The sequence below is a fragment of the Rhinolophus ferrumequinum genome, chromosome 16, assembly GCF_004115265.2.
Source record: "Rhinolophus ferrumequinum isolate MPI-CBG mRhiFer1 chromosome 16, mRhiFer1_v1.p, whole genome shotgun sequence".
NCBI lineage: Eukaryota > Metazoa > Chordata > Mammalia > Chiroptera > Rhinolophidae > Rhinolophus > Rhinolophus ferrumequinum.
This window is the reverse complement of record NC_046299.1, coordinates 9,699,434-9,724,275: the sequence shown is the minus strand read 5'-3', so window position 1 is coordinate 9,724,275 and position 24,842 is coordinate 9,699,434. Positions and strand designations below refer to the sequence as shown.

General features: G+C 38.2%; 1 protein-coding gene across 3 annotated transcripts in view; it reads left to right on the top strand.

Moving 5' to 3' along the window:
- The window catches only part of INPP5F (inositol polyphosphate-5-phosphatase F), a 76,606-nt gene that overhangs the window by 24,694 nt on the left and 27,070 nt on the right, over positions 1-24,842 (top strand). Inside the window, exons 3-9 of one of the 3 annotated variants that reach the window (XM_033130655.1) lie at positions 11,022-11,158; positions 20,047-20,175; positions 20,372-20,554; positions 20,654-20,710; positions 22,937-23,135; positions 23,683-23,862; positions 24,719-24,786. In XM_033130655.1, the coding sequence (XP_032986546.1) occupies positions 11,022-11,158; positions 20,047-20,175; positions 20,372-20,554; positions 20,654-20,710; positions 22,937-23,135; positions 23,683-23,862; positions 24,719-24,786 (953 nt within the window). The remainder of the gene's footprint in view (positions 1-11,021; positions 11,159-20,046; positions 20,176-20,371; positions 20,555-20,653; positions 20,711-22,936; positions 23,136-23,682; positions 23,863-24,718; positions 24,787-24,842) is intronic. The other 2 variants (XM_033130656.1, XM_033130658.1) reach the window with 2 other exon arrangements.

Below are 24,842 nucleotides of genomic sequence, written 5' to 3'. Positions count from 1 at the left end.
ATTTTCTGTGTAATGTCAGGGAGGTAGCTGGATCTTTACACAGCTACTATCCATGAAAAGATTGCTTTCGGCTGGACACTTTAAATGGATCACAAGAGCTCTTTACATTGAAATCATTTTGAAGATTGAGAAGAGGATAAGCTCAGTCAGGGTAAGAAATATACGAATATAAAAAGCAAAAGTATATACTCCATGATGTATTCAGAAAGAGCCTGAAGAGAACGTTGTCAGGAGTCTTGATTACCTTGGCAGTAGAGGCTCCTGGTTTACTAATTAAGTGAATTGCTGCTCGTAGTGTTGAATGGCCACAGTTGCCTCAGGTAGCTCTCCTCCATTAACATAGTCCTTTGCCATCTGCCGTTTCTCTACTTCTGAAGTTGTGACGATGTCTCAGTCATTAAAATGGCAAAATGTATTATGCATAGGATTTTAAGTGTGTGATTTCAGTCCACTGCTGTCTACGGAGATTGTCTTGCTATGACACTAACCACATGAAATATTTTGTATATTTTAGTGATGAAGGAATGGAGTGTCACTAAGATTGCTTTAGTACTTTCCTAAGAAGCCATTAGAAAACCACAGTCCTCCAGGGTGCTGGAGAAAAGGGAAGAGGAGCCTGGCAGGGCCCCTGCAGAGCTCTCAGCCTCTGCTAGAGACCTGGCTCTTGGGACGTGACACTCGATATTGCTTCTGTTTAAATATCTTCTTCTGGAGGACACCCTTGGCGCAGATGGTCCCACCGCCCTGGGAGGAGCGATGCTTGAACTAGACACACGAACGTGACCCACAATTCTGAGCTCTCCCAAGGGTCGTCAGATGAACATGCTGCTTTTTCTGAGCACATCTTTAACTGACAGATTTTTATCTGGAAGAATTTTTGTATTTTCGGTCAGAGAGATACTTAGAGGGGGGCCAGCTTGACTCTTAGGCTATTCCACTATCATTCCATTTTCTAGTCATAAACCCATTTGTTCGTAAATTTTAGTTTTCCTCAGTGATTCCTATGGTAGTGATATTAAAAGTTCTTAGCTCCAGAAGGAGGATTGTTAAGCGTATATGTATGGGCCACCTATAAAGGTGCTTTCTATATTTATTTCATTTATATCCTCGAACTTTTCATCTTATTGAACATTTTGAACAATTTGATTACAATCAAATTATTAATAGGTCTAATTGTATTTTTTTAAAAAGGAGATTCTTGATAAATATTATCAAGTTCTCACTTACTTACATGTGGCCAGTCAATATCGGCCATCCAGAGTAGAAAATGAAGGTTATTCATTTAACTGATTTGTCTCTCAGGTTTGTCACAGCCTGTGGGCTTGGGTCCCTTTATGCAGAGGTCTGTTGCCTGCGACCTCGAAGCATACTTATGTTACATCTCAAAGCAGTAATTTATCTTCATGATGAGCAACCTCTATCATGAATAAAAATCCCAATTATTTAGTATGCGGAGGTTTAATAGGTAGGATGGTATGTAATATATTAAACTTTTAAAATAAACATGTAAGCAAACATCTTAGCACTTCAGGAGGATAAACTATAGTTATCTGGAAAATGTACTTTTACATAGAAATTTATTTTGCCCATTCATACTTGATGCTTTATACTTAATGCTTAAGACCTTTTCTAGTGTAAGACCATTATAGATAGAAAAGACCTTACGTTTTTAGATAATATAATAGATTATCTCAGTTTATGGCAGGTCGTATTAGGGATTTTACTATTATGATGAATTTAACTTTATCCTAAGCTTCATAGGCTAAGCTGAATGTGCTCCTGATTCCACCACTGGTACTTTTGAAATGGAGCTTTTAAGAGCCTCTTGCCTTAGATGCTCTCCTTATAAGTCATTGTCAGTTTTCTATAAACCCAGATTTAGGAAACCTTAGGTAGGCCACAGTCAAGAAACATTGAATAATTACTGTGTTTGGAAGATGAACAAATTAATAATTGGCTCTTTAGTCCCTGAGAATATTAGAAGCTCGATATGATGTACTTTTTTTTTTTTAGACACATTTATTCAGTGTCATGATCAGATGATTACATTTAGCAATCAACAGCATGGGTGCAAAAAAAAAATCAAAACCTACATTAAGACCCTTTGTTGGAATACTTGCCACTTTCCACAGAACAGAAACTAAAATAACCTGTTACACAATTAGTCACAAATACAGTCCTTGAGTTTTTTGCCCATACAAAGAAGTATTGTCTAAAACATGTCTTCTTTGTAGCAGCTAGGCCCTGCCACCACTGTGCTCGGCTGAGTTCACAAATCTGTTGTAACCTGGAGCTTCCCTGTCACTGCTCTGGCTCTCCTCTCCTGCTGCGCTTTGTTTCCTGGCAGTGATTAAAACCTTCTGCCACTGCCATAGCTACTGCTGCTGCTGGAACCGCCATAGCCACCTTGGTTTCGTGGTTTGGCAAAGTACTGGCCTCCACCACCATAGGGGCCAGAACTTCTGCCTCCAAAGTTCCCTCCTTTCATGGGTCCAAAATTTGAAGATTGATTGTTGTAATTGCCAAAATCACTCTAGCTTCCGCCACCTCCAAAATTGCTTTCCTCATCACCGAACCCATTATAGCCATGCCCACTGCCACCATGTCCTCACCACCACGGCTGCCACCAAAGCCACCTCGACCACTGACGTTTCCTCCACGGCAAAATTGCCATTCCCACCAAAACCACCTCCTCGACCAACACGGAAGTTTCCAGAACCACTTCGACCTCTTTGGCTGGATGAGGCTCTAGCCATCTCTTGCTTAGATAGGGCTTTCCTTTCTTCACAGTTGTGGCCACTCACAGTGTGGTGTTTGTGAATGACAGTCTTGTCTACAGGGTCACAGTCATCAAAGGTAACAAAAGCAGAGCCTTTCTTCTTGTCACTGCCTCGGTTAGTCGTGATTTCAATCACTTCCCTCCACTGTTCAAAATCACCTCTTAGGTGATGTTCTCCAGTGTGGTCTTTAATACCGCCCACAAAAATCTTTTCCGCAGTGAAGTGGACACCAGGTCTTTGAGAACCTTTTTTTTGAGACAGCCCTCTGGTTCCACAGCTCTTCCCTCCCCCTTGTGTGGCTTTGCCTTCACGGCCACATCCACCTCCTCCATGGTGGCATTGGTGACAAACCCAAAGCCTTGCAGCGCATGGTGTTTGGGTCTCTCTTCACCTCAGTGGGTGAGGTTCCCCATTGCTCAGAGCGGCTCCTTAGACTCTCATTGGTGGTTTCAAAGCTCAAACCTCCAATGAAGAGCTTCTGTAGGAGCCTGACTTAGACGTGACACCGCGGGAGGGGAGACCTGAACAAGGCTTACTGGAGACATCCACCACCAGAAAGGCCCGCGTGATGGAACCCCAGATTCCTGGCAGTGAACATACCAGCGTTGGTGTGGCAACAGTATTACCTGTAAGTCCACTTGATGCATGATGCTCGCTGAAATATATTCAGGGAAGTGTAGTGTTCTATTTCCAGTAGGAAAAAAAAAAAGCGTTTCTCTTAATTTGCTTAAAAAAAATAGAAATGGCTTTAAATATAAAACCAAAAATTTAAAATACCATGAATTAACATCTTGAGTAGAAATTTAAATTTAGGCATAAGTTTGCATGCAACCTGCTTTATAGACTTAGGCTCATATTCATTTAAAAGTACTAAATGGTCAATTAATAGCTTATGCAATGGGTATCAGTGGAGTAGGTTTTATGCACATATTGGACTGAATTTAAATTCCTACCAAAGATTTGTTTTCTTGAAAAAAAACCCAGAATTCTTCTAATTGGAACATAATTTACCTTGAGATAAGTCATTAAGATATTATCCCAATTATTAGAATCTCTTAGAATGCGTAGTGTGTTAATATATAATGGATCATTAAAGATACTTCATATATTTAGAAAAAAGGAGTCAAGAGAAACTAGTCAGATTTTGTTTCTGACAGCAACAGATTCACAGTATTTGAAGAAATAATAGCCAAGAATTTTCCAAAACCAACTATAAATACAAGTCACAGTTTCAAGTAGTATTTTGAACCACAAGGGGAAAAATTTTAAAGAAAATCACACTTAGGTACCTCATAGTAAACCTGATGAAAACTAAAGACAGAAAACATCCTAAAGCAGCCAAAGAAAAAAATACTCGTTAAATGTGAAGGCATGTAGTAAGTCTTGACAGGAGCGGTGGAAGCCAGAAGACAATAGGATGGTGTCTTCACAGTGCCTTCTAAAGTTTTATACCTTCAGAAATCAGGGACATACTAATTTGAGACAAATAGAAACGGAGAATTCATCACCAGGAGTATCTGCACTAAGAGAAATACTGGAGTTCTTCAGGCAAAAAGAAAATGGAAGTGCAGACATGTAAGAAGGAATGAAGACACCAGAAAGGGTAAATAGGCTGGTACATTTCAATGAATTTGGCTTCACATATGGTTTAAAACTAATGTAGAACTAAAACACGCAACAAAATAGTAGCAATGGGAGTTAAAATAGATTGGTGTTCTAAGGTCTTTTCTGTCCTCTTACTGTCCAGTAGCTGGTAAAAGTACTAATTTACATTAGGCTTTCGTAAGTTAGGGTTCATGTTGTCATCCCCTACAATGTACACATCCAGTGCACAGAAGAAAAGATTGTACAAAGTTAATAAGGGGTGAGGGGGAAATGGAATAATAATAATTTAAGAACTTAATCCAAAAGAAGGCAAGAAAAGAAAGGTATATAGAACAGATAGGACAAATAGTAAGATGGTAGGTTGACTGCTAAATATATCAGTACTTACATTTCACATGAATGGACTTAATGAGACAAAGCTTTTCATACTGGAAAAATAATAAAATCCATCTACAAGCTGCTTTCAAGACAGACACCTTAGGCATATGTATACAGAAAGGGCAAAAGTAAAAGGGTAGAAAAAAGATGAAGCATGCCAGCGCTAACCTACTGAAAACTGATGCAGCTATTCTAATATCAAAGCTGATTTTAAGGCAAGAAGCATAGAGAGAGATACATTTCAAAAATAACAAAAGGTTTAAGTCACCAAAAAGAAATAACAATGTTAAACTTGTATATACCTTATACTTCCTAACCTCAAAATACATAAATAGCAGTGAGTCATTTGGCTTACATTTATTAGTTCAGACTGTCAACTTGAAATGACAGAGAAACATAGTATTCTTATTGTCAGCTTGACACAAAAGAAAGGAAAGGGAGCTAACTATAATCCCTTTCCTAGTTCTTTTTCCTTTACCAACCCATCTCCATCCTCTGAGGTACCTTGTACCTTGTGCAAATGTAGACTCCGCGGGAAGCCCTTCAGGAATTTAAATATTTACATTTGAATATTATGTTACAAATGACTTTGGAGTATACAGTACCCACCTGGGTTGTATTTATTGGCATGTGGATGTAATTAGTTCTACTGTGCTGGTGACTGTGAAGGCAGCAGGTGCTGGCTGCTTCTCCATGTCCCCGCCTCTCCGTGGGCACTCCAGAACCAGTGGGCCTCGGAGAGGTGAAGGGAGTGCTTTGTTCTCAGGAACTCGTCTGCAGGGTTGGGGCAACGTATGAGAGTCGTTAGTACACCCACTTTTTATTTTTACCTTTGGTCATAACATGAATGTTTATATTATGTAGAGACAGGCACAGAAACTGGAAATTGTCCAAAAAAAGCAGTAAAAACAGAACCTACAAAATAAGCTATGGCTGTAGCTACAAAAATAAGTCTTTTGTTTTCTTCTTCTAAAAAAAAATCTTTAAAAAATTCTACTGAACCAGTTCAAATTAGAACAAGTCTTTGGAAAAGGTGAGCCAGAAAAAAAAAATCAGGAAAGCAAAATCATTTCCACGTAATATTTCACTCACTTCAAGTGTCTGGCACTAAGAGCGTGCACTGCATATGTATTTCTATCCTAGGAGCTCTTTTAGTTGAATCTCACTTAACCTATTTCCCAGATGAGTTAGCACGCCCCACTGCCTCTGCAAACCTATTGGTGGATGTACTGGGTGCTCGGAGGGCTGGTGGGGATTGGTAGGAACCTTCTCTGTTCCTGTGGATCGTGGATTGTGGGCTGTGTTTGTTCCCAAACCTCTTTCTACCTGCTTCACTCAATATTGGAATTACATAATTTAATTAAGTCTTACATAAACCCATCAACTATAAGTGCAAAAAGAAAGGCTTCTTGTTGCTATGAAAGCTAAATTGAATGCTTTGGAAAAACTAGATAAAGCTATGTTGCATTAAAAAAAAGAATAGACAACACCGAATACCCATCAGTGGCTCATTTACAGCAAGAAGTTCCTAGAAAATCAATGTACATTTGAATGTTTCATATGAAAAATTAAAATAAAATTTTTTTAAAATTCACTTTTAAGCTCGCAAGTAAGATTAAAAGGACTGATGCCAAGAATGGTAATGAATTTTTCTCCATCTCTGCTCGTCTCCTTACAAGAGACAACTCACAAAGTGGGGGTTTGGATTGGATTTAAGGAATTTCCATGGAGTGGGGAATAATGGTCAAAGGGAACGTTAGTTTTATCTGTAATGTGTACAGTTTTAAATAAATGGAACAACTAACATAATAAAAATAAAAAGACAGCTGGACACTTATTGTTAGATCAAATGCTTATCTTTTTTATATGTCAGTAAGATGGATAGCTGTATCGAGAAATATGTATTAATAGTTGCAATACTTCCTAGAGGTGAGGTCATCAGTAGAGAGAAAACTTTTTTTTTCTAAAATTGGATGAAAATCTTTTTTTGAAAAATAATCTCTATCCCACAATTGCTTATCCCCTTTAAGTGAGTAAATTATTGTATAGGGCAAGCAATTGAATCTTCCAGGACTATTGTTTCAGTTTGCTACTGGTTATGCTTTTCAAAATAATTACTTCCTGATCAGGTTTTTTATGCTGCTGAGGAAGTCAGATTTCCTTGTCTGTCTTTTCCTGGAGGAGGAGCCAGGGTTGTAAAATTGATATTTTCCCCATTGCAGTATGTTAATTTAAAAATCTGGAAAAAATATTTCATGTCAAAGGACCTTGCTAGACTAAATTCCCTTTGTTCTTGGTTACATTGTATATCCAGCTCTCAGGGTGTTAGCTTTAACTGAATCAAGTTTATTTTCCTGGTGGGTGGTATAAACGAACACAATAGCGTGCATTGGTGCTTTAACATTTTTTATTGCGAAATTATGCCTGATGGATACTGTGATTGTTGAACAACAGTGATGCTGTACTTCTACATTTTTCTTGTCTTAAAACGCAAACTGTAAAAAATATATTTAGGTTATTTAGCCCTGTGACTAACATGCTCGTTCTTGCTGGACTTTCCAGACTTCCTTCTGGGTATTGTTACGTTTTATTTCACCTAAGGCAAAATAATTACAGAAAGAGATTGCTGTTATTTCCCACAAGGTTTTTTGTTTGTTCTGCTTTGATTTTTAGGATCAGTGATTTTACCTGGGAATATCTGTGTCCAATTCAAATTTTTCATATTCTTTCTATCATGATCATTTAAATTATTCCTTTGAACACTAATACAAACAGCTACATCCTGTCACTAATGTTGATGCATTTCAAGAATTAATGGGTCATCCTAGCTTAATCTCTGTCTTTGGGAGAAAATACACTTTTTAGTTTTTCATTCTCTGCTCTGGTTGGTAAGATTCCTAAGAAGTTCTTTTGTTCTTTAGAAGGGGCTTTTGTTTTTTTTAAATGAGACGTAATTTGCATACCATAAATTCACCTTTTCAAAATGCACAATTCAGTGGTTTTCAGTATATTCACAAGATTGTACAATCATCACCACTATCTAGTTCCAGAACAATTTCCTCATCCCAGCGTACTTAGGTTGTAACTAGTAGATATCTATTTCCTTGTTAATTTACTCCTAAGTTTGTTTGTTTGTTTGTTTGTTTGTTTTTGATTAATGTGTGAGCCTGAAAACAGTAAGATAGGAAACTATAGAGTAAGACTCAAGAGACATATTAGCTCAATGCAATTTGTTGATCTGATTGGAAGTCAACTACATAAAAAGACATTTTTTTAATCCATGGGTCCCATACTCCCAGCTGCTAAATTATTTCAAAGCAGATTCCAGATAACATATTTATCCGCAAATACTCAAGTATGTGTTTCAATATTATTTATTGACACACCATCTTTCCCCCTCTTTATCACCACTTGCTAGATGCTTATATTTCCATGGTTCTGTGTCTATTCTAATATTCATTTGTCCATTCCTATACCATTACCACATTGTTTTACTTACCATAGCTTGACAGTGTTTTGCTATCTGGTAACATTAGCTCTTAGTAATGACATGAATTATAAAAATTGTTATTTAATCCTCATAACTACTTTCTGAAGTAGGCTGTTATACCCCATTCTGCAGATGAGAAAACGAGGAATTGGAGCAGTTCAGTACTGTGCTGCGAAGTCCATGGGCAGATAAGTGGTGGAGCTAAAATTTGAGCCTGAGTTCTAACCTCATAGTCCGGAATGTGGTTGCCTCCCTGGAAAGGGATGGCTATTGTTTACAAAATTCCTTCTCAATTGCTTGAGATCACTGATATCATATTTAATCTTTATCGTAACTCCCTAGGTATATTGAACTTCAATTTGTAATAGTTTTTTAAAAGAAGCATCTCAGTTTTTCAGATTCATGCTATACGAATAGCTAAACTCTAAAAATAAACTCTAAAAATATACATATTTTATTTTAAAATGTACTTGAATTCCTAAGTTGAATTTCAATATTGGCGATCACAGTGTTTTTGTGAAAAAAGGGATGCCTTTTGTTTTCCCAAGTGAGTTTATGTATAGAGTAAAACCTCTGTGTTTGAAAGTTAATATTTTATGTTTTGGCATTATTCCATTAGATGATTTATTGGAAAGACCTTTATTACATTTGATTATACAAATTGTGTTGGTCATTGCTGTAATTTATTAAGATCACAATTCACAATGTTAATGTAAAATGAATCCAAAGTAAACTGCAGCAAAAAGGCATAAACTTGGAAGAGAGCTTCCTGATGCTGGCTGGTCTGGTCATCTGCCAACACTTTAAATTGTTCTTAACCTCACAGAAATTATTCCTGTGAGGTTAAGAGACCTGTAGGAAGGATTTCTTTTTATTCAACAAAATGTATGAACATTTTGTAACAGTGTATTATGCATTCATTATGTGCTTTATTATGTGGAAGGTTTGTTATATGTTGGGTGCTTGGTAACCTTGATCCATGCCTGACATACTTCCCAGCATTTGGTAGGTCCTCTGTTAATGTTTAATGATAATGAATAATGAAATGGCCTGTAAAAGCCTTGAAACTTTGGAGTAAATTTCCACCCTACTTTATAGAGAATTACAAAATTCTCCCAAACTCTTGCATTTATGAAATGCTTAAAGTACATCTTCAAAACACTATCTCTAAGATGAGAATTGATTAATTTTTGGGGGGGGGAAGTGGGGAAAGTTGAAACACTACATATAGCTCTTACAATTTTTTTCATATAATAAGACATTCCTGAAACATTATTTCAATTATTTTTATTTTTGGTGCTATTTAAGTAGTACAGTATTTTTTTAAAACTGAAAAAGTGCTTTTGCATGCTGTCTCTCCTAGACTATTTCTCATTTAATTAATATTTTGAAATAAAAATTTATTTCAAAAATATTAAATAATATTTTGAAATAAAAAATTGGATTGGAAAGATAACTTTTGGGCCTCTCGGTGTTTTCGTCTTTCTTTCATGTATTTAAGATTTCTTTCATTTGTTTTACCGTCTTCTTTCCGTCCTCCCTCTTCTCAATATATTTACTAATTTTCTCAGTTTTAGTGGCACATACAGTAGTTTTGGAATTGCTAACCACCCATAACCTCCTGAAAAACAAATTCACTAACGAGAATACAATATCGTGTATCGTCCTTTGTGTCTTTATCCTTACAAAATACTGTTTTCCAAAGTTAGTTTTTTGTTCCCTATCTACAGTGTGGTTATATTTTCTATTTGTAGCAGAGTTGGGTTACTATTTGCTTTTTGTTTTGGGTTTCCCCCACATTCTGCTTGATTTGAACTATTTATTTTTGAGGAAACGTGAAACATTACCATGGTTCTAAGAGTCAAAACTATACAAAAGGGTATGCTCAGAGGACTGCCGTTTCCTGGATCCGTTTTCTCATTCCCATCTCTGCCCTCTTCCTTCCTGTTTCCGCCTCTCCCCTGTAGATGACCAGTCTCACTAATTTCTCATTTACCTTGCCTCTCCTTTTTGTACACAAATGAGCAGATATATGCTTATTTTCTCTTTCTTGTATAAAGAGTGGCACACTCTCCATACTCTCTTGGACTTTGGTATAATAATATGTCTTCCTATATGATTATATTATATCCTTATATATTAAAAATTTATCCAGTTTATCCACTTAGTATATCCAGGAATCACTCCTTATCAGTTCATAGCACACTTCTAATTCCTCTGTACAACTGCATAGTACTCCATTGAGTGTATGTGTGATAGTTTATTCAGCCATTCTCCTATGTCTGGGCAGTCATTCCCAGCATTTTACAATTAAAAACTGCTACACTGAATAGACTGGAGTGTATATTCGTGTGTGTTCTTGTGTGTCTTCAGGGTAAATTCACCAGGGTGGGATTGCTAGGTTAAAAGGTAAGTATATACGTTTTGCTGTTAGGTATCATTAAATTTCCCTCCAGAAAAGTCGTATGTGTTTGTAGTTCCACCAGCGCTGTATGAGAGTGCCTGTTTCCCCACAGCCTTGCCAGTGAACGCGCTGTCATACTTTATTTTCCCCAATCTGATGGGTGAGAATGGTATCGCTCTAATTATGAGCGAGATTAAACGTCTTTTCACACGTTTAAGGGCCCTTTTTATATCTTTGTTGTATGCTTTCCTTTAAAGGGTTATATCCCATGCACATTTGTTGTTGTTGTTGTATTTTTCACCTTCAGTTTGCCAGCACAGTAGCACTTATAGATACTAGACAGTAAATGACTTTTCTCTTTCAGATCTTCCATGGTGGCTTATTTTAATTCGGCAGAAAACACTGGTGGGCAAACTTCCAGGAGACCATGAGGTCTGTAAAGTTACCAAAATTGCTGTGCTATCACTTTCTGAAATGGAACCTCAGGATCTTGACCTAGAGGTAAGGTGCCATCTCAGGAAATTTAATGGAAATTTGATATAAATATGATAGCAATGATGAGGATTTGGTTTAATAGACCAAAAGCATACAATTTTAGAGCTGGATAATATCTTTAAAATAATTTAGTCTTGTGATTTTTAAACTTCATTTTAGTAGTGGAACTTTGTTTCAAAATCTGTGAAACCCAGTATGCGAGACACATAAAAGCAGAGCTGCTTTGGTTGAGATGGTGATGGGGGGACAGGGGATCCTTGGGGACCTGCCCACTGGGCTTCTACTGGAAGGTCACCGTCTGCTTCCAGGGAGCCCTAGGACTCTGCACAGTACAGTTTGAAAACTCCTGATTTGGGGGGGAGAGAGAAGTCAAGAAGGTGAGATTTAACTTTTACTCTATCCTCTCTTGTCTATATTTCTTGGAATTTTTCTAAGCATATATTTCTTTTATAATTTTTTTAAAGGTTTTTTTTTTTTTTTTAAAGAAAGAAAACTATTGATCTAATACAATCTTTTCATTTTCCATGTGGAAGTCAAGTCCACAATAGAGTGACTTAAGGCCAAAATAATTGGCCGGGTGATGGCCCAGGGCGTGTTTGCCCACATGGTGCTGCTCCTGGTAGACGTCACCCTTGAAAGCATTTGTATCATGCCTGCTATCAGTGTGGGGATATGGCATCTAGGGATGTCACCACTCTGCCATAGTCCTGGCCTATTGTCGTCACCGTGCGATGTGCCAGGCAGGCCTGCAGGGCTACTTGGATTATCATATTTACTCCCTGGGATCACCCTATAAGGTGGGCATCGTTATGATCCATGTTGTATAGAGGAAGAAAGGGGGCTTGGCAAGGGTTAAGTCACAGAGCTGGTACGTGATGGGGTCTGCAGCTGGACTCTGGCCTTTGGGTCCTGTATCACTCTGTTGAGATGCCTCCCTGTTACCTTAACAGCAGGTAACATAGCACCCACCACCCACAACTCAATATATATTTTTCCAGGCTGTGTTCTTGGAGAAGAAGTTTAGGGAAAATCTAATCATTTCTTTGCTTCAGATTTTACTGGAGTTTGACAATCTAGTTTTAACAAACCAACGTTAAAATAAATTTGAGAGGACCCTGATATTCTATTTGTTACAGGAATCAAAAGCAGATGAGAGTACTTGTTTTTCTCCTTCATTCTTACTAGAGCTACAATGCTATTTACGAATGCTGATCCAGTGACAAATAACTTAGTTGGCAGTTAGGCCCATTCATATCAGGTATTTGCAGTTTTTGTTTGTACTTGATTTTAAGGAAGAGCAGCCAGACTAGGAAAAATTGTATTAAGCCAATAAATTTGTCCTCAGTGTCTTTTGGACACTTGGATGGCTTTGCTGACAAATCAAAGTCAGCATGGCTTTCTGTCACTGACCTCGGCCTTGAGGGTGAGCAGCCCTTGGGCTGGCATTCCGGTTTGAGCAGGAAGCCTGGGGGCCTGGCGGTTAGAGCTGGGGACCAGCTGTCAGTCCTCAGTTTGCACCTTCCGCTCTCCTAGCCCTGGGGAGACGAACTGCCACTCCTCGTCCTGAGAAGCTTGGGGCCCTTGTTGGACTTGGCAGGGAGGTTTTCTGAAGCTCTTTGTGGCCACCAATCTGTAAAAGTTTTGAGACTAGTAGCGGACTGTTGTATAAATGGGTGTGTGTGGCGGGGGGGCGGAGTTTAGGAAATAACATTTACATGGAATTTTTAAACACAAAAATGTGAATATTATGAAGTTTTAAGAATGGTTTTTATTCTTTAGCTTTCCTTTTCTTTTTCTTGATACTTTCAAGTGAAAGAGATTATCTTCAAATAAAAATGAAAATGAGATTCCCCCCACATGAGATATTTGAGTAGTTTTATAGTACCGTTGGGTCATATAAGCTACAGTACTTAAAGGAGCATTAAAGTTGTGGCTCATTAAAGTTAAGAGTTGAAAATATGTAAAGACCCTTGTTAATTAGGGGTAAAAGTGATTTTATGGAGAAAGTATTTCCAGGTCCTATTTTAGTGAATAGTTGGGTATACCTTTCTCTCAAGAGAATATAATTTTAGAAATTTGCACTTAAGCCTTTTCCCCCTTCTTTTGAATCCTCTTTTATGGTAAAGGATCTTTACAACAGGGAACAGTAGGAGAAAGGACAAAGAAACAACTATGTTGAAAATAACAAATTGCTTGCTTATTTTCTGACATGTTAATTTAAACCTTTGGTATTCTCTTTTCAATTTCCATATAACTATATTTAAAAGTAGCTTTTAAAAGCTTAATAATTTTATTTTTGCTTATACAGTAAATTCTAGTGAGGAAGATTAACAAAAAACCCACCAGTTAGAAATAATCATTGTCAATATTCTGATGGGTTTTAATGGTTGCTTTAATTTGTTCCAAGCTCTTTGAAGGGGCAATATTACTTTCAAATTTTCAGAATAGTTTTTATTCATTTTTACATATTTTTCCTGCTTAGCTCTTATTACTTTTCATGAATATGCAATTTTATGCACATAAAAAGACTTTTAAAATAAAATTGATTCTTGTATCTTCTTAGCATGTCTTTCTAGTTTGGACACCTGTGTATTGCTTTGAATATCCACCGCTCTCATCTTTTCCCAGCAGGGCCCTCTGCCCTCTGGTTATTTAGTATGGTCTCTGTTCTCAAATTTGCTAAGGTTTAGTCTGTCTTCTGTAATTGGAGTAGAAACAATTTTATTTTAGAGTCTGGAATTAATAGAATTTCTAGTTTTGAGTCGGTTGCCTTTTTACCTCAAGTATATGGCTTATTTGTTTGCCTTTTTTTTTTTTTTTTTTTTTGATAATTCACACACTATACAGTTCACCCATTCACAGTATATAATTCAGTGGTTTTGGTATATTCGTAGAGTTCTGTGACCATCACACAATCAATTGTCGAACATTTTCCTCACCCCACAAAGAAACCCTGTATTCATTAGCTGTCATTTTCCTCCAAACTCCAGCCCTGTCAGTCCTAGGCAGCCACTAATTTATTCTGTCTCTATAAATTTGCCTATTCTCAACATTGCTCATAAATAGAATCATACAATGCATGGCCTTTGTGACTGGCTTCTTTTTAGTAAGCACAATGTTTTTAAGGTTTGTGCCTGTTCTAATGTGTGTCAGTACTTAGTTCCGTTTCATTCCATTGCATGGATATGAATGCAAAAAATGTATGGATAAACCACATTTTATTTATCCGTTCATCAACTGATGGACATTTGGGGTGTTTTCACCTTTAGGCTGTTATGAATAATATTGCTATGAACATTTGTGTACAAATTTTTGGTGGATATTTCTTTTTCTCTTGGGTGTGTACCTAGGAGTGGAATTGCTGGGTCATTATATTAATAGTAAATCTACGTTTAACCTTTTGAGGAACTACCAGACTGTTTTCCAAAGCAGTGTGCCATTTTAAAAAAATGGTCTATACAAAGATATGAAGAATCGGGGCAATGGGGGTTTCAAATAAATGAGAACATAGATATTCTTTCTTTTGAAAAAACATCCTTTAAAGTTTTATAGGCTTATGTTCCATGTCTGCATATCGTATTTGCTGTATCTCATTGCCTTAATAGATAACTGCATCATTTTCCATATTTAGTTTCTCATTAGACATCTGTTTAAAATTTTAGCTCCAGATGGACATAGATAGATACCAACTTTTCAAGTAAAATCATTTATTTTCTTAAACAGCAACAGCAGCCCTTAATCTTGATTGTGAAATGTAAGTTGCTAGAATAATAGAAAAAGTGGGGAAGCACCGTGGGGCTTGTGGAGGTTTTCTTTTTGAGGCTGAGCGTATCAATGTGTGATAAAGGCCTAAGCACAGATAGCACAGGACTGGCTGGGCCTCTGGAAAAGGGAAGGTGATCCCTCTCTCAGCGCTCTGTGTTGTAATCGCAAGGGCTCTGATTAAACAAAGCATTTTAAGACTGGAAGGAGTCCCAAGAAGTAGTTTTCTCCGTCCCTATTTTGTGGTAGGACTAAATTTAACTTCTTAAAAAAGATAGTGGTCCACACTTTCTTTTCTAGAGGTAATTATATGGAAGACTCTAAAATACTCATTGAAAATGTTTATGTTCAAAGTAATTTTAAATTTCTATTTAGATAAATCAGTTTTAAGAGGTAGAGCTAGACTTCTGGAAAAGATGGTGTAGTGAGTTTGTGCTTTGCTGTACAGATCACAATGCTTATCTGAAACCTTTGGGGCCATATTTGTTTTAGAATTCAAGTTTTTGAGGGGGTTTATTCAAAAGGTTATTCCATGTATTCTGTGGGGGCATTAGTCTACAATACAACACATTAATGTTTCTTAAAGAATCATATGAATATTCATATTAAGGGAGGTAAACGATGACATCAATAGCTTCATATCAGTTCAGGGCATATTTTGGCGTATTTTAAATGAGTTGTAACAAACTTAAAAAATAAACGTTCAGGTTTCAGAATTGTTTGGATTTTGGAGTTGTTGATAAGGAAACTAAGGGATACTGGGCCTATATCAACTCTGTTTCAATACCAGGAAGAGGATAGATTAAAAAGGAAAAGAAAAACAAAGATGACATTGCTAGGCTTAGAGAGAAGTAGCATCTTTGTGGACCATATACAGAACAGTAGTTCAAACTGAGGCCACAGGCCTCCTGGGCTCTGGATCCAGAAGCTGGAGGCGATTTGACCCTGACTCAGTAAAGGAAAGTTAAAGGGCTGCTTGGGAGGGAGATGGCGCCTGGAGCCACGCCCATGTGAAGCCTGGTGCTGGAGTGGGCGATGACAGGATGCTGTCAGGTCGTCTGCACTAAACGGGATAATTGTGCGTAAAGAATTCTCCTGTCTGTTAAGCCAGTAGCACTTCTGCTGAGAAAACTGGTCTGGGCAAAAGGTGAGGTTCTGAATTAACAGAATAGAAATCAACGTGAAGGAGCGACTTTAGGAAGGAGAAAGATGGAAGATGACTCCTAGGTTTCTGGCTTAAGTGATCCATTGGGCGGTATAATCATTGCCTGAGACAGGGCAACCAGGAAGGAGCAAGACTTGGGAAACAGGTGTTGATCAGTTTTTCAGAGGCTGAGTTTGAGGGACTGGTGTGTCAATAGCAGGGAGATGTTATATTTTTGGTTCTTGAGCTCAGAGCAAAAGAGCGGAGTTAGAAATGTGGAGTTAAACAGGGGTAGCTAAAACGAGGAAAGCAGATGGAATTTTCTAGACAGAACTTGAACAGGAAGAGAGCTAAGGATAGAACATTGGGAACCACCATCCTCTTTAGAAACAAAAAGAGACACTAACAAAGGAGACTAAGAAGGAACAGTCAGAGGTGGGAAAAACCCAGAGAGATTGGTGTCATGGGCAAGGCAGGAAGTGATCATTAGTGTCCCATTCTTAGACAGAGAGAAGGTTTGTCCTTTTCAGAGTGAGGAGGTCCTTGTTTTACTCTGCCTGAGCAGTTTCAGGGGACCTTCACTCTGACCTACCCCAATAAGGCTGTGGTCCTGTTTCAGTGAGTGTGACACTGTTTGTACCCTGCTGGCTCACAGAGGGGATTCCACAGTTGAGGAATGGATTAAAAAAAGATCCTGGTAAACGTGAACAATGTTAAAAGGTGGTAGGAAAAAAAAGATCCTGGTAAACGTGAACAATGTTAAAAGGTGGTAGGAAAGAGAGAGAGGATCTGAATTGAACGGGGGTGTGGGGGGTGCATGACAGGGCAAAGCCCAGGGAAGACGCAGCAGGAAACTGGCCTTGATGGGAAAGAACGACTCCCGTCCTTCTGAGAGCGAGGAAAGTGTGGGTGTGGACTAGGTGTCCTGCCACACGATTATTTTAAATAGCTAGATCTTTAGAATCATCTCTATATATTCCTGGGGTAAAGTTGCTGGCCTGAAGGCTCTTAAGGATTACTATGTCTGACGGATGCATAATATCCTGTGTTGAATATTAAAGTTGCAGCGATCTGTGACTAGGTTTGGGGGCATGTTTTCAGATGTTTTTAAAGAAAGTATTATTAATTTGACTAGATAATTACTGACATTCTATTAAAAATTGCTAACCAACAATTGCTCAGTGCCACAAGCAGCAGAGGCAGCAACAGGGAATGAACAGGGAGGTTATGTTTTAAAAACAGTTCCTCTGCTGCCTTAGTGTTTCTACACCAAGGAGGGTGGGTGTGTGTTGTATGTTCACAGAGGAAGAGGAGTGGTGATTTTCCCAGGACTACGTACATGCCCATGTGTATATCTGGAGGTTACCACTTGTGTTCGCAGTATCAAAGCCCATTCATTTACTTAACAAATATTTATTGAGACCTCGTATGCCTGATCCTGGTAAGACACTGGACATATGAGTCAACAGAACACAGAGGCCTGCTATTATGGAGTTTTTACTACAATGTGTGTGTGGGGCGGGAGGAGAGGAGGCAATAAACATCAACATAGTAATTCTGTTGTGTGTCAAAAGGTGATAAATGCTACGGGAAATGATGGGCGGACGCCCGGGTGGAGCTTGTGGTAAGACATCTGGGCGGAGAGGACAACTGGAGCAGAGCCCTGGGATGGAAGCGTTCCTGACAGATCAAGGAACAGCAAAAAGGCCGCTGTGGATGGAGGGGAGAGAGGGGAAGAGAGTAGCAGGAAGTGAAGGCAGTGGACGCAAGACGAGGGGTCGTTCTGGACATGCTGCGTTTGAGATTCCTGGTGGAAGTCCCAGTGTTAATGTTGGGGTTTGTGAGGCTAGAATTTTGGGAGAGAGCTCGGCTGGAAATACACATTTGGGAGATAGATGGTATTTGAATCCATGAGACTGGATGAAATCACTGAAGGAATGAATGCAGAATAGAGAAGGGGGTCGGGGACTGACCCTTGGGGTGCTGAGACATTAAGTCAAATGGCTGCAAAGGAACCAGTAAAACATAAACAGCAACCAGTGGAAGCCAAGAGAAGACAGGTTATCAAAGAGGGTGAGGGAGTGGAGAAGTGTCAAAATGACTGAGCGGGTAAGATAAGGACCAAGAATTCCATGGGGCTTAGTCAAGTGGGGTCACTGGTCATGCGAAGATGCAGTTTAGGTGGAGTGGTGTGGGACCAAAGCCACACTGGAGTGGGCTGTGGGAAGAGATGGGAGAAGAAGAGCGGGAGGCAGTGAGGAGTGCAAAGAAGTAGGACAGTAGCTGGCAGGGAAGAGACTGCAAGTGAAGGTGTTAGAAGAGACACAGATCAGTATGTTTGTGCATTGATGGAATGATCCAGCAGAAAAGAGGCGCGAGGAGAAGTTGGTGCGTCTCTCCTTCCCCATCAACTCAAGGATTTGTTCGTTTTGCTTATTGGAGCAGAAGTTAGCTCAGTGTGGCAGTAGGACTATCAGTCTTTTCTACCTCATCATTCAGTACCTCGTCTTGATGCTGAGGCAGGAGCAGTGTAAAGCTGTGGTCCTGTTGTGAAACCCATGCGAAGGGAGTTTTTGATAGCTTTAATTTTGAAAAGGCATAAAATTCATAAGATTCCATTACATCTGAAGTCTTGGTCCAGTTATCGTCTCCACTTCTAATTTTTCTTCCAGTTTTTTTGAGGTATAATTGACAAATAAAATTGTTCATTTTCAAATTTGATAAAATAGGTGTGTTCCCCTCTTTTAAAAAAATTTTATAATCGCCCCTTTTAAAAAAATTTTATAATCGGAGCTTGAACTAACTTTTGTTCTCTTCATTATGTTTTTTTTTCATCCTTTATCTCTACTAGTAGTTATTTTGTAATACCCTAATAAGCGTTTATAACTATTAGCTCTTAACAAAAGTCTACCACTTGGTGTAGGAATAAAACTGGTGTGTTGAAAAAATGGAACAGGCTGGATCTGATTCGTAGAATTCTGTGCCTTTCTGAATATTCACTTCGTGTGTTAAATCACATGAAATTATAGGTAAAACCCTTGACGTTAACTGGATAGTTGTCGTCAGAGCTTCTGTGCCCTTCTCTGGTCTTGACATGTTCCCATCCTCGTCCTCACCTTGGTCAGTTGGACTGCACATTTCCTGCAGCCTCTACTTACTGCTTCTTCAAATTTAACTAATCTCTGGACCCAAACAGTATGTTTTTATGTTGATTTCATTAGTGTGTGTGAGGGTAGGAGGAGAGGGAGTGGTTTTTAAGATTCCCAATAGAATCTTGACATCTTCTAAACCAAAACACTCAATTAACTAGCATGAATGAATATTTAGCTCGCATAGCTGTAAAGTAATGCCCCTGAAGCATAGCAAGGGTATATTTTGCAATATTTTTAACTTTAGATGCCAAGATTTTTTAAAATTTTTATTGGGGAATATTGGGGGGCAGTGTGTTTCTCCAGGGCCCATCAGCTCCAAGTCGTTGTCCTTCAATCTAGTTGTGGAGGGCGCAGCTCAGCTCCAAGTCCAGTTGCCGTTTTCAATCTTTAGTTGCAGGGGGCACAGCCCACCATCCCATGTGGGAATTCAACTGGCAACCTTGTTGTTGAGAGCTCTGCGCTCCAACCAACTGAGCCATCCAGCTGCCCCTAGATGCCAATTTTTAAGGTATTAATAAACCTCAACTGGAACATTTTACTCTTCCACTATATTAGGTCAGAATTTACTATAATTACAATCCTAATCTGAATTTTCCACCCCTAAATTCTAAGAATATCCTGTCCTGTATTCTTTGCTTTTCCTCTACTGTAGCTTTCACTAAATGCACAGCTGTGTTTCCCAATATCAGTTGTCTACTTGGTCATTTTACTGACTCTTGAGGTTCACTTTTAACCGCAGTGCATGAGTGGTAGCAGTCACTTCTGCACTTGGGTGTGAACATTTAACAAGTAGATATTAATAATAATGAATTCTCTTTCTCTCCCTAATCATTTAGCTTTGTAAGAAGCATCACTTTGGAATTAACAAACCAGAGAAGATTATACCATCTCCCGATGACTCAAAGTTTCTGCTGAAGACCTTTACACATATTAAATCCAATGTGTCTGCTCCTAATAAAAAGAAAGTAAGAGTTTGACTGATACGGGCCGGGCATCCCTTTGATAAGTCTTAAATTGAGGGGTCATTTTGCTGCCATTTCAAGCCGCTCGTCATACTCCAGCACTGTCTCTGCCTGTCTTTGGGATGATTTTTCTTCCTTTCCTAGGAAGGTTTGTCTTAGCCACATCATGCTTTGCATTTAATTCCTGCAATGATAGTAGATTCATTTCTTACAGGTTAAGGAAAGTAAAGAAAAGGAGAAGTTGGAGAGGAGATTACTTGAGGAGTTATTGAAAATGTTTATGGACTCGGAATCCTTTTACTATAGCTTGACCTATGACCTGACGAATTCGGTGCAGAGGCAAAGCACTAGGGAGAGCGACCCCCGGCCCCTCTGGCAGAAGGTACTCTCACGGCTCGGAGCAGGATTTATGGACGCTTTGGGCTTTACAGAAAAACTGAAACCACCTGTTTCTGAACTGTCTGTTCTCTACCTTTTCTAGGTTGACGACCGATTTTTTTGGAATAAATATATGATACAAGATCTTACTGAGATTGGTGTGAGTAGTTGTTTCTAAAATATCCTAAGGTAGTTATAGTTGTTAAGCAAATATTTTAAAATAAATTTAAAATCTTACTGGAATGCTTTCATGGAAATGAAATTAGCAGGGGAATTGTTTAGCTAGGGAAAGCCGGGGCATTGTTTTAAGGCAGGTCACCGTTCCACTGCATAGCCACAGGCCATCTTTTTAGCAGGATCCCCTCCGACAGTAGTGATCTAAGGCTGGGAAGTAATGTCCACAGAGTTCCTATCCGAGAGGGGTTTTGTTTACCCACTGGAGATGCTGAAGCAGTTTTCCCTTAAGGATACCGTCATTTAACTTTCCTGTTTCCTCGCCTGGGATTGGAGTCGAGAAAGCTCTAAGGACATTCCAGTACTGCCAGGGTTTGAATCAGGAAAGGTGGAATATGATGAGACTATTGCATGAGATTCGTTTTGTTTTGATGGTTACTTTCTTCTTTACTCTGTCACATATGTCAGAGAGTTATGACTGTCCAAGGACAATTAATTTATTAATTTAGTCTATCAACAAATGTTTGTGGAAGGCCTGCTGTGTGCCAGGGTACTGTTTTGGATACAAAGTGAGCGAATGGCTGAATAGGGTCACATACTATCTTTCTCTTAACCTTTCGCAAATTTCAAACTTTTTTCTACTTTCTATTTCTCCCCCTTGGTGGTGGTTAATATAGGTGATTTTGATTATCTAGTGGTGCCTACCACTAGATATCTATCGTGCCTCTATCGAGAATGAGGCATGAAAATGTTCTCACCTCTCTTTATGATGCTGAAACTGACCACCAAATCTCTGTGATTGGGGATAACAATAAGGCTGTCTATTAATATGATAAATATTTGTCCTGTCTGCTGACATGTTGCGTTCTAATATGTTTTTGCAGAGTTTTTGTCAGACACTTTGCATTACCATTTAAAACTGATGACTTGCAATAAAGGTGGCATTGGCAACATACATTTCTCTGTTCCTGTCAAGAGTTTTGCCTTCATTGCTAGAACAAAAATACAAGTAACGGGAATAGTAATAAGAATAATGCCGGTAGAGCCCTTCCTATTTTCAGCTCGACCCACCTCCCTAAGATCCTATCTGCAGGCTTGATAATATAAGACAAGTCTGTGTGATGGGATCTGGAGTATATGGTTATGGAGGAAGAAGGATATAAAGTTGATGCTGAAATTAGGGCTACAGAGAGTTCTGGAAATAGGAGAGAAATGGGGGACTGAGAACAACTGTCTGGAGTGCTTTTCATCCTGTACTGCATCTGTATACAGTCATCTGAGAAAACTGAGTATTCTTAGTCTGAAGACACAGGAGAGGAAATCTCTAACTTTAATCAACACTCTCCTAATTATGTTAGATGACTTTTTAAAATAAGATATTTATGGAAAAGATTTTTTTTTTTTTTTTGCTTCATTTACTACTTGGATTTTAGCTTGGTAAGGCAAATTTTTCTAGAAAATAGAGTAGACCTCTGTTTCATAATGAAGTGATTAGAGTTACTATATTTTATTAAATGATTAATACAATTGGGAATTGTAAAATCAGACTTTTAAGATTTTTTTTCCTATACCAACAGGTATAATCATAATCACAACATCTATTAAATAGTTACTATAAGGCAGGCTCTGTGCTAAACACTTTGTACATTTTACTCATTTAATCTTCACAACAACCTATGTGGTAGTAGTTTTTCCTATTTCTTGAAGCAGAACATGCAGGCCTTGGTGAGTGAGGTTCATTGATTCACCCAGGTGAGTTAGTAAGTGGTGGGGCTTGAATTTGTACCCCGGATGTCTGGCTCTTGTTCTCTGGTCCCTCTCAGGCAGTTCTCTTTTGAATGACCTTTATAAAGAAAAGGAAAGCCTCTCTGCTCCACCCCTCTTCTTTCCTCTATTCCTTAGTGTTCTCTAGTAAGCAGAAAATATGGTTAATGAATGGAAGGTTTCGAATCATATATGTGGTGACGGATGGAGAACTGACTGGGTGGTGAACACACAATGTGAGATATAGATGGTGTATTACAGAATTGTACACCTGAAACCTATGTAACTTTCCTAACCATTGTCACCCCAATAAAATTTAATTTTAAAAAAAAGAATGGAAGGTTTCTGGTTCTGATAAACTGACAAATACGCGCTAACTACTGTTTGGGTTTAAGAAAGTAGCAGGGCTGTACAGATAGAAACAACATGAGGTTCTTGTTGTTTTCAGACCCCGGATGTGGACTTCTGGATTATTCCCATTATCCAAGGTTTTGTGCAGATTGAAGAACTTGTGGTGAATTATAACGAATCATCTGATGATGAGAAAAGCAGCCCAGAGACCCCGCCTCGGGAGTCCACCTGTGTAGATGACATTCACCCACGATTTTTAGTGGCTCTCATTTCACGCCGCAGTAGGCACAGAGCAGGTGAGTAGAGGGCTGTACTAGCCTGCAAATCAAATCCAGGTGAGAATGAAAAATCGGCAGGAGTGTTGAAATGCTGATGACCATATGGATTTGGAAACACAGTTGGTTTCAAAGTGCTCAGTGACTCTGTGATGTGATTGAAGATCAATTACTGGAGAGAGGCAAATGGGGGAGAGTTAACAAAAGGAGAAAGAAACGTGGTGTATATATATATGGAGAAGACAAGAAAGTCACTTGGGATGTGCTTTCAAAATGCCATCGTTACCACTGACAGCCTGTATCACAGTAATAAATCCTTTCTGAGTGCTAGCACCTTTGGGAAAACCCTTTTCTTTCAGTTCACAAGAGCTATCTTACCTTCAACTTTTAAAAAACAATGATGCAGACAGTTATGATTTTGGGTAAGTTGATACAGTTCTGCCTGGTAGTTGCACATTAGATCCCCAAGGCAATCCTGAAAGACATAGATTTGGTTAAGAAGCATCATCTAATTACACTAAATAATTTTTCTAAAGTGTTGCTGTTTTCTGTTTTAATTTTCTTTTAGGGATGCGGTATAAAAGAAGAGGGGTGGATAAAAATGGAAATGTTGCAAATTATGTGGAGACTGAGCAGTTAATTCATGTTCATAATCATACCTTGTCATTTATTCAAACTCGAGGCTCTGTGCCTGTCTTTTGGAGCCAGGTTGGGTATCGATATAATCCAAGACCTCGGCTGGACAAAAGTAAGCATGTCAGTTATTTGGTTTGCAAATGATGATTTCAGACAGAATGTTTCCTTTAAATATGAGATACTTTGTAGATTTGGATTTGCTTTGCCAGATACTTCATTCAAAACAATAACCCATACAGTGAAATTTAATGGACAGTGGCATAATAAACACGAGTAATAATGGTTATTGATAATTTAAGTAATTTAGCAATAAAAAAATTCCCCAGCAATACAGCAAAACAGCTCATTTCAGAGTTTTAATTACTGTTTCTTTGAAAAATACTTTATTGGATGTTTAATTTTGGAAAAGGGCAAATGTATCCAATATTTGTAAAAGCAGGAAATATCTTAACAAGATGGTCTACAAGAAAATATCTCACTGCAAAAGGTTTGTTGTTGTTGTTTTAAATATTGAAGATTTAATTTCTTCCAGTATTTTAACTTTAGCACTGGAAAAGCTAAGTCATGTCAGTCTACTTAGATTACTGAATGAGGTTGATTTTAAAAATTGTTTACAGAACACTTTTTTTCTCAAAACTTAATTTGTATTTTTGAGGATTCAGTACAACTTGTTTTTAATATCCTTGATATTAACCACATGAAACCGTTCCTGATAGTAGGCTGGCTATACAAATAATAAATGTTATAATTTCACAATTTGCACTTTATGTTTCAATTTAGTCTTACTGGGGAAAAAAAATTAGAGATCTTTGGCTTAGCATTTCATTTTAAAATACTGGTTTTAGAAAATCTTAGTTATATTTGGGCTTTCAATAATTTACTTAAAAATAAGAGTAAAAATGGAATAGACACTAATTTCTGTGTTAAACATGGGAAGGAAAAATAGATTTTGTATCACTTCTTTGTAGGTGAAAAGGAAACTGTTGCCTATTTCAGTGCCCATTTCGAAGAACAACTGAAAATTTACAAAAAACAGGTGGGCTTTGATCTGTAGTAGTAAAATGTTCTTTCATATTTAGAAATGATTGTATA